Source organism: Gorilla gorilla, chromosome 10 (assembly GCF_029281585.2).
Source record: "Gorilla gorilla gorilla isolate KB3781 chromosome 10, NHGRI_mGorGor1-v2.1_pri, whole genome shotgun sequence".
Taxonomy (NCBI): domain Eukaryota; kingdom Metazoa; phylum Chordata; class Mammalia; order Primates; family Hominidae; genus Gorilla; species Gorilla gorilla.
Window position 1 is genome coordinate 31,602,993 of NC_073234.2, and position 15,607 is coordinate 31,618,599.

Genomic DNA, 15,607 nt, shown 5'->3' on the forward strand with positions numbered 1-15,607 from the left:
CAGTTTTAGAGGGATACTGACCTACCCAAAGCCATGCTTATGGCCACTCTCTTTTAGGGCCTTTATTTATTATACCAGTATAGGATTACTATAACCAAATAATCTAAATGAACCTCATTTCTTTCATTGAGGAATACTATTCTGATGGCTAAAGGGATTGTCACAAAGAGACTTATCCTATTTCCAGAAAAACATATGAAAAGTCTCCTGTGATGTCATTTAGTGAATGATGGAGAAGTATGTGGGCTGAATGATAGTAATTAGGTGAATTGGGAACTGATTATATCCAAAAGGAGAGGATTAATGGGTTGTCATTAACTTGCAATGAGGTCTAGGAATTTTCTGTAAGACTCTTTTTTGGTCCTGTCCAATTCAAAAATTTTATCAATTACCTGGAAGAAGTCTAGGAACTTGCTTACCAAATTTGCAGATGACACAAAGCAAGTAAAGAAGTAAAGATTAGTAATTCCCTGGATGACACAGAATCAATTTTCAAAAATGTCTATTACTTAGGATGATGGGTTGACATTTATTAAAGATAAAAATAAAGTGCTGCATCTAATTAGAAAAAAGAACTGTGAGGAGTAGAACTGAGCTGAAAGCAACTCCTGAAAATTAAAAAAAGTTTCAAATTTTAATTGACCATAAGCAGGATGCAACTGTGAGAAAGTCAGCAAAATCTCTGTTGGCATTCAGAGAGAGAGAGAGTCCAGGTTGATAAAAGTAACATACTTATCCTGATTGTATCCATTTTGTACCCATATTATGTTTGATTTTGGAAGCCATATTTTAAGAAAGATACTGACAAGTTGCTGTTTGTTTAATGGATGGAGGGGCCTTGATAGAGAAAAATCAAGGAATCATGCAATATGAAAAGACTGGGGTAGTTTGTCTATAAAATAGAAGGGGTCATGACTGCCATCTTTACTGAACACTTACTATGCATATTAATTGCTTAATCTTCAGAACAACATAATATATTATTTATTATCATTACTGAAATAGAAACTGAGAACACATAGTTAGACTACCTGGATTCAAATTCAGGTGGTCTGACTCCAGAACCTATTCTCTTAACCCTTATACCATATTATTTCTCAAAGTATTTATCAAATGTTTGAAGAGCTGCTGTGAGAATGGAGAACTGGACTTACTCTGTAGGACATAGTGATCAATAGATGGGCACACTCAGGTTATATCTCAAAGTAGAGAATTTTTCTGGGCACTAGATTATGCTACTACATCTTCTATTTTTGGTACTATGTTAGACTAGTTGAGATCTAAGGCAACATTCAACTCTATGATTGTGATTTATTGGGATTATAATTTGATATAACACAGTATTATTATAAACCAGAAAGAATACACTTAAAATAAGATGTAGCTTAAATTGATGAGTGGTAATTTAAATGGTGTTCTCTTGAGCACAGTTTAGAAAGTGCCCCACCCCACAACCCATCTTGCTAAGATGTCCTCACCATGTGTCCTTGGTAAATTTCCTTTCATGGGCACCAAATTGTGCCAGAATTATATAAACTTTTGTTTCTCTACCTTTGTACTGTATCTAGAATATTATCAATATTATACAGACCTCTATCCAAGGAGGTTATATTGCAAAAGTAACAAATGTCTTTAAACACCCTTACATCTGGGGATTTCTACAAGTTGCTTGGTGTATTGAAATCAGTGTTGGAACTGGTTTCAGAATGCTGAGAGGATTAGATCTCTGTCAGCTACCAGTTGTGATGACTAGAGAACTTGACTTTATTTTTTCTGCCCTAATCGTTACATTAAAAAAATTAGAATAATAATGTAAGGTTGTTGTAATAAATGCAATAATGCATGTAAAAGCTCCTACTATACTATATAGATGCCCAATAAAAATTTAGATTTTCAGTGAAATGCTTTTGTAGGAATAGTTGTGTGATTAAAAAATTTGCCTGGACTGATTCCTGGGAGGTAATCTAAATCCTTTCAACTTCTTGAGTGGTTGGAATGTCTGTTATTTATGGTGGGACTCTCAGTCCCCACCTGATAGTTTATGCTAATGAGGCAACTCAGAATGGAGAGGGCCCATAGATAATTTATGCTAATCAGATGACCCGGAATGGAGAGTGGGCAGCCAGGAAGACCAACCACATGATCAGACTTGGAGCTTTGAGCCACATATACCAGCCCAACTTCTGGGGAGCAGAAGGAGGGTGGAGATTGAGCTCACAATGATTCAGTCAATGGTGCCTATGTGATAAAGTCTCAACAGAAACACTGGGCACTAAAGCTCAGGTGAGCTCACCTGGTTGGCATTATTCTTATATTGATGTGGTTAGCACATACCTGGGGATGAAGGAAGCTCCACTTTTGGAACCCTCCCAGACCTTGTTCCATGTGCCTCTCCCTTTAGCTCATTCTGATTTGTATTCTTTTGCCATAATAAACAGTAATTATAAGTATTGTACTTTTCTAAGTTCTGTGAATTTTTCTAGCAAATTATCATACCTGAGGGAGTCTGTGGGGATCCCCACATTTATAGGCAGCTTGTCAGAGGTGATGACAGCCCTAGGAATCTCCAAACTTGTGGCTAGTATCTACAGTGAGGGTAGTCTTGGCCGGGTGCGGTGGCTCACGCCTGTAATCCCAGCACTTTGGGAGGCCGAGGTGGGCGGATCACGAGGTCAAGAGATGGAGACCATCCTGGCCAATATGGTGAAATCTCATCTCTACTAAAAATACAAAAATTAGCTGGGTGTGGTGGTGTGCACCTGTAGTCCCAGCTACATGGGAGGCTGAGGCAGGAGAATTGCTTGAACTTGGGAGGCGGAGGTTGCAGTGGGCTGAGATCGTGCCACTGCACTCCAGCCTGGGTGACAGAGTGAGACTCTTTCTCAGAAAAAAAAAGTGAGGATAGTCTTGGGGAGAACTTAGCTAAGATTGTTTGGTCTAACTCTGGGTAGGTTGCTTAAGCATGCATATGAAACATTTAGATTTATATAAAAGATAAACTGGTAGTAATATTTGACTTTGCAGTTCTTCATGTATATGTCAAATGTGATTTGATTCTAGAAATTTTGTTTTAGTAAATTTTTGGAAATATCTTCACTGAGTAATGTAAAGAAAGGAAACACGTTCAACACTGAAAATGTTTCAGGTGTGAATATAGGTAAGACTTTTCAAGGTTATCTTACAAAACCTTAATGCCAGTGCTTTGTCTCTAGCTTATGTACGAAGAATCTGAGCACTAGAGAAGTCAGCAACTTGCTGCCATTCACACAGTTAGCTATCGCAGTTTGAATTTGAGTTCTTTGAGAACTGGACCATATCTCACACAATTCCATGTAGCACACGGCCTGGTACACAGTAAATATTCAACACACACTTCAGCTTAATTTTCTCGGATAAGTAAGGAAAGGGCAGAGTTTGACCTTGTTAGTCATCAGTCAAGGATTAGTAGGTTTCTTCCCAAGAACTCTGCTGCTCTATCTATCATTGGCTTTTTCACTTTTAATTTCATTGCTTCCTTGTACCCCTGGAAATTTCCTGAGGGCTTGCAAGTGTTTATTTTGCTTGTCATGGTATCACCAGTGCCCAGTATGGTGCCTGGAACAGAATGGGTCCTTGATAAATATTTTTCGAATGGAGGTTTAGTGTTAAAAGGAGTGCCTCATTCATAGAAGTTGATTTTTTCCCATAGTTTGAAAGCAGGTAAATTAAATTTGTCTGTTATAAGAGAATAGAAACTAACACTTTCTTTACATCATTGTTAGTGCACAACAATAAGTATTTTTGAAAGTAGAGAATACACTTGTGATCATTTCCATAAAATAAGCAAAAGTACATTAAAATTAAAGATATATCCACATTTTAGAACAAAATTTCAGAAGTCCAGATTTAAAATACAGCCAAAGTCATATCACTGTGATGACTTATCATTATTGTCATCCTGTCTGGCTATTGTTTTTACCAACACGTGCAACCAAAGAATAGTTCTTTAAAATTTGCTTTAGTCTAATATTTGCTTTAGTAGGTACTTTAATATTTCAAACAATATTTGAATTTTTCAGATTAGTTGTTTCTCCTGACCAAAATCTCTACTGGGAAAATTTTAAAATATCATTTGTTATTCAATTCACAATTTCTCTTGGATTGCATAGACAAGAATTGTGACAAATCATGAGAAAAAAAGATCATTCAGGTACCCTATCCCCTATATGTACACAGGTCTTACTTTTTCTGAGGACTGTCTATGCCAGCTGTGAGGCATTATTGCATATGGTCTCACTGAAAGATCTAATAAGAATATAATGACCAGTTTGTTTTAAAATACACTAAGGACAGCATGACATTCTGTAATTACCTCCTCCTATCAAAAGAAAAACAATTCCCAGAAATTAATGAATACAGCAAGAGTGTATTTCCTATCTTAATTCTATCTTAATTGCAAAAGTGGATCAATTAAAAAAAGACTGCACTGACAAAGCCCCTTTCTTAAGGTTTGGTCTCCCCATTCCCTAGTCATCAACTCAATGTATATAAGCATGCCACAAACCTATTTTTACCTTCTGAGATGAGATATACCAACTTCACCAGCAGTGCCCCTGTGAAACAGCCAAATCCATTGAACAGTGTCAGAAAATTCATGGAGGTTCCTCTGACGTTGCTTGGAACAAATCTGTATGATATTACAGAAACTGAGAGAAAAAGAGAGGTCAGAATTTAGAACTTTCTCCTGAAAATGCTTTCATAGAGACTGTTCAAATTGATGTTGATCATGTATCAAAGAAAATTTACAGATACAGTAAAAATTTGGGTTGGACTTTGTTAAGGTTACTATAGTAAGATATACTGTGTTACAATTTACAGATGTCTTCAAGGAATAAAATATGACAAAAATATACCTTGACCCAGCTACAAGGAGAATTTGATTACTTAGTAGTTGAGTGTCCTAATGTATTCACCCTAATTTCACTCCAAATTGAATATTTCTGATAAATTTTGGATAGAGGTGTGGCCTCTATTAGATAATATCATGACAATCTATCAATTCTGTGATTCTGTGTAATTCATTAGGTTCCTTATAGAAAACTTGTATTGTATAAAATTTGCATCAAGGTTAAGAGCATGGGCTCTGGAGTTAGACAAGATAGTATTAAAATACCATGTCAGCCATCTACTATCTCTGTGATTTTAGGTAGGTGACTTAAACTTTCCAGCCTCAATGTCCTCCTCTATGAAATGGGAATAATATCATTATTCACTTGCAGAGGTGCTGGGACACTTACCTGCAATACTACATGTAAAGTGCTTAGTACAATGCTGACTCGTAGGTCCTGGGTCCTGAATAAGGGTTAGGTATTTTTGACAGTATTAATCTTATCAAATTGAGTAGTTCCTACTTGTGCAGGCACTGTACAAAGCCCTTAATATGCATTATCTCATTTCAGGAGAGGTGCTGAGAGAGAGAGAGACAATAGCTTAAGCATTGGTTCTCCAAAGTGGTTATCTTTCCTTCCCAAGTCATTTTTTGGGTGCCAGTAATGATAGTAACAAGAGGTTAAAAAAACCACGAAAAAAAATTTTTTAAATTTTCAATTAAAAATAACTTTCTTTTGGAATCAGAAATAGATGAAAATAAGTATATGAGATTTTGTACATGCCATATAAACATAATATTTTAAAATACATGACAATCTTAGGGATATGTGTTAAAATATTTGATGTTTATTATAGTATGATATTTGGGATTGCTTCAAAATTATACAACCAGAAGGAAAAAAGATGTGAATGAGAGTAGAAATGAAACAAGTTTTGGCTATGAGTTGAAAATTATTGATGCTAGAAGATGGATACAGGGGAGTTTATTATACTAATCTCTATTATATATGTGTGCCAAAAAAATTGTAAGGAAATACACTAAATAATATTAACAGTCTTAGCTTTCAGTGGTTGAATTACTGGATTTCTAATATTCCTCTTACTCTTTTGTGCTTTGCGAATCTTTCCACAATGAAATCATAAGTAAATATTACAGCTCATTTTAAAAAGAAAAGTGATGATAGAAAACAGATGTGCAGTCATGCGTGGCTTAATGATGGAGATATGTCCAGAGAAATGTGTCATTAGGTGATTTTGCCATTGTGCAAACATGATCAAGTATACGTACACAAACCTGTATGGTCTAGCCTACTACACACCTAGGCTATATGGGTAGCCTGTCACTCCTAGGCAACGAATCTGTACAGCGTGTGACTGTACTGAATACTGTTGGCAATTAGAGCACAGTGGTAAGTATTTGTGAAGCTGAACATATCTAAACACAGAAATAGTACAGTAAAATATGATACTATAATCTTATGAAACCGCCATCATATACGTGATCCATCATTGATCAAAATGTTGTTACGTGTTGCATGACTGTACTGTAAACACTAAACATTTAGTTTCCTTCTCTATGAGAAGTAAGAGATCTTATTATCTCCTCCCGCTCCTCTCGGGAATATTTACCCCTGGTTTTTTGTTTGCTTGTTTGTTTGTTTTTAATACTTTGCTGCAGCAAAACTCCGCATTTACCAGAACTTTTCCATGATCTTACTAACACATGATGTAAATGTATTAATGCTCCTTCCTTAATGTAAAATTTCTGTTTTACTTTCGGTGTGTCCTGCACATGTCTTGATTTATTTATCCCATAAAGATTTAAAGGAATCCCATTTTGTGCTTCAGGAAAGTGCTCAGTGCTGGAACTGAGAGGTGGGAAAAGGCATCAGTTTATCTTTCCTGGACTTTAAACTCTGGAGCAGAAACAGCACATTATTTAATACAAAGGGCAGTGCTAAATGTGCACTTTTCCCACAAACGATGATTGGAGATGAAGATAATAATGGTGATAGGTAAAATACTGTGGAGAAGGGCTTCAAATATTGGTGGCACGGTAACACAGCTCTTTGTGTAGTACCAATCACCAGCAGGAACCTTGGAGTATTTTCAGAAAGGTCCAAATGGGAATATGAGAGGAAGCCTGAATAGGCTTTGGGAATAAATGATTCACAGTTATAAAAAGGATTTGGCTTATAAACTTTCCTTTCCATAAGTACAAGGAGACAAGCAATGAGCAGAAAGAGTAAGTAGGCCTATTTCTTTCACTAAGAAAAAGCAGAACATACAAGCCCATTATTACTCTGCTAGTTAATTATTAATCCTATGCTTTTCTCCTGCTAGAACTTCTGGTACGGTATATAATTCATGAACACACTTTGCCAGCTCTCTGCCTGCTGGTTAATCTCTCTTTGGTGTCATTTTAGTCGTTTTTGAAAACCTCCAGTTCCCTTTTACAGGACTTAGCTTTTCAAGTCCTCGAATCTTCATTTTTAGGCATCTACTTGCATGTCCTGATCTTTTGAAACTTTAGTGATCATCAATTTGATTTTTTTTAGGCTCCGAGATATTTCTTTTAGCCCATTACAATGTAGATAATATCAATAAGTCTGTCACTATTGTAAAGTTCCCGTTTTTCTATGAAGACACAATAAAAAATATTCAATGTGTACGTGAAAGCTGGTCTTGCCAATGAGCGCTAAAAATGTGCCTCCAGGTAGTAGCTGGTTAGTGCTTGCAAAGATGCCACATCACAGCATATGAGGAATCTTCAAAATATAGGGCCATAACCACCTTCCTAAGGCACCTGGTACTGGGGACTTATTGCTGGAAATTTTTTGTACTCTAGTTGTTCTTAAACAGTTAAAATGTGTTTATTGTGTTTGGTGAAAAGTTATTTTGAACATGTGGAGAAGAAGTACCACAGTCCCAGAAAATGGAACTTTATCCTGTTGCCATTTTTAGACCATTATATCTCCCTTAACCCTAAAAAAGCTTCAGCTTTGAAGCTCATGTTATCAGACTATATCATCAACTTCCCTTTCGTGCTGTCATCTGCCAATCTATAGGACATTTTCCTCTTTTTCTCAGAGTTGTCAGTTCCTCTCTCATTGTCACACTCTCTGGTACTACTTCTGCCTTAATACTTGGCAATTTTACTATACATATAGATCATCCTTCCCACCTTCCATCCTTTCAATCTTGGTTGTCCAGTTCCTTGACCTCCAATGTCCTTGATCTCCAATCTACCTCAGCTTCCACTCCACTCACACTCAAGGTCATGGCCTATGCCTTGTACCTCAGACCAGTGGTTGGCCAGCTATGGCCAGGTAATATTCAGTTTGCCACCTATTTTAATAAAGTTTTATTGGAACACAGCCACGCTCATTTATTATATGTTGTCTATGGCTGCATTCATACCACAATGACATAGTTGAGTAATTGTAACAGAGACTGGCCTGCAAAACCATGTCTTGGATCAATAACTGTACCCACTCCATAATCACAATTTTGTGCACCCTTCTCTGATTAGAGCCTTCTATCTTCCCAACTTACTCTCTACTACTCAACCACAGAGATGCTATAAGCTATAATGGCAGAAATTTTTGTCTTATTTTTTTTAACTGATGTGTCTAAAGCTTCGAGAGCAGTATTAGGCACATTGTAGACACCCACACAGTATTTTTTGAATGAACAAACATAGGGTATGAGACAGCTGAGGTGTACGCTGCTACAATTAAAACATAATTTGAAAAGTTTCCTACTGCTTTTTTTTTTTTCTAGCTCATCTCCAATGTATAACATGTCTTAGTAGGGTAGGCTATGTCTACTGTCATTTATGGAGTGATTCACTGTGTTTCCTTGCTCAATGCCATCAACGTAGGACACTGTCAGAAGTTTGAATAATACATTTTTATTGTACCATATAGAGATAGCCATAGATTTCATTCATTTGTTTCTTCAATCAAAATGTATTTATTGATCACCTATTTTGTATATGTACTTTTCGGAAAGGAGAAACATACATTGATGTCAGGAGTGTATATTCTTACAGTGAGAGGCAGGCAATACAAATATAAATAAAGTAATTTCAGATTCTGACAAGTGCTATTTAAAAAACCAGGGTAATTAAGTGGAAAGTGATGGAATGCTCAAGGAAGCCCCTCCAAAGAGAAGACCTTTGAGAAAGCTCAATAATGAGAAGCCAGTCATTTGAAAACAGAGGAAAGGGAATTCTGAATAAAGGATAAAGCAAGTACAAAGGACTTGGGGTAGACAGAAATCTAGCATCTTAGAAACACATACGTTTCTGGGGATGTGGTCAAGGGGCAGATTGTAACCAAATGTAGATGGAACAACATGTGGAGACCAAATCATGTGGAACATTATTCACCATTGTGAATAATTTATATCTAAAACTCTACTGTGGAATTTCAATCAGGGGAATGATAGAACTTATGTTTTGAGAAGAACACCACAACTGTTTTGAAGAGAATGGACTCATGGGGCAGGAGAGGAAGCAGGGAGAAAAGTTCAGAGGCTCTGGTCGAATTGGGGCTGGAGATGATGGTGTTGTACACCAGGAGAACAAAGGGGATAGTGAGATGTGGCCAGATTTAAGTTCTATTTCAGAGTAAAAATGAGGACTTGCTGTTGGATTGGAGGGGAGAGGTGAGAGGAAAGAGATGGATCTAGGATGAATCAAGTGAGAGACAGTTCTGCTTATGCTTCCAGGTCTCCCAGCTGTTCAGGTGGTTTATGGCAGAAAGAGCTGGGAACAGGACACCTGTGCTTCTGTTCTGAGTCTGACACTATTAATTCATGTGAAACATGATAATAATATTAGGTTGGTGAAAAAGTAATTGTGGTTTTTGCCATTACTTTTAGTAATGTTAACAACACATTATAACTGCTAATTATTGAATGCTGTCTATATACGGGGCACTGCGGTTTTTGCTTTACATAAAATCTTCCACTTAGTCCTTTGAACAACTCCCTGTTTTATAGATGATGAGAAAAGCCCAGAAATGAGGAATAATTTTCCCAACCTCACAGAGTTAGTCAGTGACAGAACTGGGTTTGAATTCAGATCTGTCTGACTTCAAGACCATAGAGCCTAACCTCTGTGCTGTACTGTCTCCCAGAAGGGTAATACTTGATTTTATAGTTTGAAATACCCTTTCATATTTTATGTCATTTGATTTTCAAGGAGTAGTCTCTCATTCCCATTGATTCTTACCCTATCAATGCTGTGATATAAAGAAGAATACAATTATTTCTATTTTAAATATCAGAAAAGTGAGGATTGGAGGTTAAATGAGTTCCCAAGTTTATGTAGGTAGTAATGGAAAAGCTAGATATCAGACCAAATTCTTTCAGTCCCTGGTCCGTGATCCCGATAGCAGTTGAGTCAAGTGACTTAGACCTCAGTTAGGCCTGATTTCCTGGAGTAAATCAGGGAGTGGTGGAGTAAGTGATGTGTAGCACATGATCTGCCTTTTTCACAGTCATTGGTTTTCTGTACCTCTCTGGCTTCTGTATGTTGAACCACTATTGCTAAGCTGGCTAGCAATTTCCTCCACATATTCACTCATTACTTTTACTCATTATTTACTCTATACCAGCCCAGAAAATTTTGGCTGACACTTCCAACACATTTTTGGGAATAACATCAGAGAAGATCACAAATATTTGTGTAGTAGCATTGCTTTACACTTCTTTTGTCTTCCTTGCAGTGTTAAACAGTGAAGTCCCCAGTATAAAATCTCATAATTTATGTATGCAAAATATATGGAATGAAATGATATACAATTATAAAAAAAGAAGTTTGAGACACATATATATGAATATACTCCAACTTAATTTTATTTTCATTATTTAATGAATTGCCTTGGTATCGTAAGTATGTGTGTGTATAAATACATATTTATTAAATATTTATCTTTAAGGAGTTTGGAAACAACTTTTAAGATAATAGAATCATTGAAGATTGTGGACACAGATGGAATGGTTAGAATTGTTATTTAGGATGATTACTCTAAAATCCATGTGCCAGTTGATAGAATGGGAGAGATAATGGAGGTCGGAAGATAGTTAGAAGTTATAAAAATATTATCCATAAAGTATAATGGGAACTTGAGTTACAATCAGGACTCCTACTACACGAAAATTTAAGGAGGATAGAAACATAAGATGTAATCAATTACACAGATAAATAGATGTACACACACATTACTGTATTGCAAGAAGTCACTGAAATATTGTGATAAATTGTAAAGTGGCTAGTTTAATTAATATAAGCAATCTAGATAATTCAGAAACCCTTGATATTTAATAAACTTATTTTGAACCTGTCTTATGAAACATTAGTGATCTCATTTAATCTAGTGTAATTTAATTCAAAGACATCAAGTTATCTGGAAAATTGGCTTAAATTTTCATTTCATTTGCATGTTTATATACTCTCAAAGAACATTAAGTGTCATTTTTGGAGGAGTATAAATGAGCTTTTTTTTTTTTTTTTGAGATGGAGTCTCACTCTGTCGCCAGGCTGGAGTGCAGCGGCACAATCTCGGCTCACTGCAACCTCCGCCTCCCGGGTTCAAGTGATTCTCCTGCCTCAGCCTCCTGAGTAGCTGGGACTACAGGCGCCTGCCACCACACCTGGATAATTTTTTGTATTTTTAGTAGAGATGGGGTTTCACCATGTTGGCCAGGATGGTCTTGATCTCTTGACCTCGTGATCCACCTGCCTCGGCCTCCCAAAGTGCTGGGATTACAGGCGTGAGCCACCGCACCCGGCCTGTGAGTTTATCTATGAGTAAGAGTCGGGGAGGTGAGAGGAGGGAAGGGAGAAGAGAAGAGGCTTTACATCTTAGTGTTCTGGAGTTGTCTTCTGGGTTTTAGCAGAGGTTTTCCTCCTGTGGTGTGTCTGACAAAATGGTTATTGCCTTTAACCAGATTAAAAATCTTTTGTTCCATCTGCATCCAGGCAGAATTGATAATTGTTCTGTGCATGGCAGAGGAATGAGGAGAAATGAAATGTTTGTAAAAAAGTAATAAATAAATTTGCTGGAAGTATTGTGGGAACTCTCTAGGAGGTGAATAGATGACATACCACTTTAATTGTTCTGGTTGAGGTGATGTGTTCTGTGTAAAGGTTCAGTATGCTCTAACATTAGTTGAAAAGGTGTTTACTCACGGGCTGGGTTTACCAACGTTTCCGCCACTCCAAGTAAAACATACTGAAGAATCAGGTAGAAACAGGGCATGGAGGAAACAGTGAGAACTTTTCCTGAAAGGGGCTGCTCCACTGGAGGGAAATGTTTTCGGTGTATTTCAAAGAAGCCAGCTATCATCACAGACAATGCAGCAAAAAGATTTCCAGCAACTGAAGGAAGATAATGCAAAAGAAAAAAAAGTTAAACGAAGAGCTAGAGATTCATGTAATAAGCCATAACATTTCTTACCCATTGATATTAGATGTTTCTTTTTTGTTTGTTTTTATTTTTTTAAATTTTTTAATTATTAACCCATTAACTCGTCATTTACAATAGGAATATCTCCTAATGCTATTCCTCCTCCCTCCCCCCACCCCACAACAGGCCCTGGTGTGTGATGTTCCCCTTCCTGTGTCCAAGTGTTCTCATTGTTCAATTCCCACCTATGAGTGAGAACATGCGGTGTTTGGTTTTTTGTCCTTGTGATAGTTTGCTGAGAATGATGGTTTCCAGCTTCATCCATGTTCCTACAAAGGACATGAACTCATGATTTTTTATGGCTGCATAGTAGTCCATGGTGTATATGTGCCACATTTTCTTAATCCAGTCTATCATTGTTGGACCTTTGGTTTGGTTCCAAGTCTTTGCTATTGTGAGTAGTGCTGCAATAAACATACATGTGCATGTGTATTTATAGCAGCATGATTTATATTCCTTTGGGTATATACCCAGTAATGGGATGGTTGGGTCAAATGGTATTTCTGGTTCTAGATCCCTGAGGAATGGCCACACTGTCTTCCACAATGGTTGAACTAGTTTACAGTCCCACCAACAGTGGAAAAGTGTTCCTATAGGCAATACCATTCAGGACATAGGCATGGGCAAGGACTTCATGTCTAAAACACCAAAAGCAATGGCAACAAAAAGCAAAATTGGCAAATGGGATCTAATTAAACTAAAGAGCTTCTGCACAGCAAAAGAAACTACCATCAGAGTGAACAGGCAACCTACAGAATGGGAGAAAATTTTTGCAAGCTACTCATCTGACAAAGGGCTAATATCCAGAATCTACAAAGAGTTCAAACAAATTTATAAGAAAAAAACAACCCCATCAAAAAGTGAGTGAAGGATATGAACAGACACTTCTCAAAAGAAGACATTTATGCAGCCAACAGACACATGAAAAAATGCTCATCATCACAGGCCATCAGAGAAATGCAAATCAAAACCACAATGAGATATCATCTCACATCAGCTAGAATGGCGATCATTAAAAAGTCAGGAAACAACAGGTGCTGGACATTAGATGTTTCCTCAACATTTGTTTGCCCTTGGGATATCCAGATGCCAGTGATCTGTGCTGTTTGGCCATCCAGTGCTTAGGCTGTGGCCTCACAAAGGGCTGAGTTGACTTCCTCTTCCCTGACTTCCTACATATAGAACCTCAGGCCAGTAATGTAACCTCATTATCACTTTCCTCAGCTCCAAGGTGGAGTTAATGACGCTTACTTTGTAGGGTGCTTGTGACATTTAAATAAGACAACTGATATCTGCTGGGGATTGGTTCCAAGACCCCAAAGACACCAAAATTCCTGCTGCTCAAGTGTATTATATAAAACGGCTTTGTATTTATTTGCACATAACCTATGCTCCTCTTCCTCTATTCTTTAAATCATTTCTAGGTTACTTATAATCCCTAATACAATGCAAATAGTGTGTAAACAGTTGTTATACTATATTGTTTAGGGAATAATGACAAGAAAAAAAGTCTATACATGTTCAATACAGATGCAACCAACTACTTTTTATTCAAGGTTGGTTGAATCTGCAGGTGTGGATCCCTTGAATTAGTAGCAATTATTATTGAAGATAAAGCAATGTTTTAAAACTTTTTTTCCCAGAAAAGAGATATCATCCTAGATAACTTTCATAAAAAAGATATATGAGTCAAAAATTATTTGGAGGAAGTTCAAATATAAAATTATCTTTATATATAGCTTTAATTATTATTTTAAACATGTTTTTGAAATAAACTTAAAGTATTATTGGTCCTCAGTTGTCTGGCATTTCTCTGATCTTCACAGAGAAGGTAAAACAGCTATTAGAGAATTAAGGACTAAAACTTTCGTTTAGAAAAAAATTTCTTAAAGAGATAAATTAGCTAAGTGAAGAGTGTAAATGCCAACAATTATAGTGGTCAAACTCTTCTCTTCCTTTTACTTTTAAGGAATTATCTAGAAGTTTTTTGTTGACATTGAGTAGGATTTTGTTACCGAGTCTATATCTACTCTAACCATTCCATTTCTCCATTTAGCATTCATATTACTGGACTTAATCCTTTCGTTAGAGTGGAGGCAAACTTTAGCTTGATGGAATTTATTTGAAATTTTCAGATAGTCACATTTTGCTAACTTGCATACAATTTTAGATAAGGCAAAGCTTTCAATTCAGAAAAATCAATCTAATGTTTAAATAGCTTAGTGTTTGTTTTGGTTGATAGAGAAACTGGTAGGTAATTTTTTTGATTATATCTCAGAATTTAAATATATTCATAAAGACTGCTCTTTCCAGGGTCCCCAAGAAATCAAAGGTGTAAAAAAGGAGGAAACCTCAATAAACCTCAGTTCAAAAATTTGAGGAATTTTTAATTTATTACTATTTTAAATTAAGGACTATAAAGGCGTATTCATAGTAAAGTAGAGATTTTGCTTCTGTAAACGGCTCACATAAAAAATATACATTTCACATATTATCTGACTTTAAGACCAAATTCATTATATAATCACCTTTATCAAGATTATTGGACACATTACAGACTCATCAGAAAGAGTGCTAATATGTCAATTCAATTTAATATTTGCTCTGTTCCTGCAATATGCAAGATAGTATGCTCAGCACCATGGGGGATAAAAGATGAAAAGAGTCTGGTCCATTGCAGACTCATATTCTATTGGGGAGTATCAGGAGAAGAACTTATTGCTAGTTGGAGAGGTGAGAGACATCATTTTATGCTTTTAAGAAAGAAGGGTTTCAGTACGAAAAGGTGAAAGCAGCACACGTGGCATGAGCAAAGGGACAGCGTTGTGAAAGCATCAGACAGATTTTCAGGATGATGAGACGTTCAAGTTATTTGGGAATCAAGGTAGACGATAGATTGGGGTCAGATCATAAGAAGCATTTAATACACTTTTAAGAAATTTGAAAACTACTCTGAAGATAAGAGAATGAAGATAATAGAATCATTGAAGATTTTAGACACAAGTGAAATGATTACAATTGTTATTTAGGATGATTACTCTAAAGGTCATGTGCTGGTTGGTAGAATAGGAAAGATATTGGAGGTAGGAAGATAGAAGTGATAAAAATAATCTGGTAACGTATAATGGGGGCTTAAGTTACAATCAGAGCTTCCACTTCTGGAAAATATAAGGAAGGTAGAAACATAAAATGCATTAGAGTGCACTGATAAAACCATAGCAACTGAAGCAAAGAGCAAGGAGGAAGCAGAAGTTAGTTAT

General features: G+C 36.5%; 1 protein-coding gene across 1 annotated transcript in view; it reads right to left on the reverse strand.

Moving 5' to 3' along the window:
* The window catches only part of SLC15A5 (solute carrier family 15 member 5), an 89,044-nt gene that overhangs the window by 23,767 nt on the left and 49,670 nt on the right, over positions 1-15,607 (reverse strand). Inside the window, exons 6-7 of the mRNA XM_055358740.1 lie at positions 12,071-12,259; positions 4,554-4,685 (exon numbers count right to left, since the gene is read on the reverse strand). Coding sequence (XP_055214715.1) covers positions 4,554-4,685; positions 12,071-12,259 — 321 coding nt within the window. The remainder of the gene's footprint in view (positions 1-4,553; positions 4,686-12,070; positions 12,260-15,607) is intronic.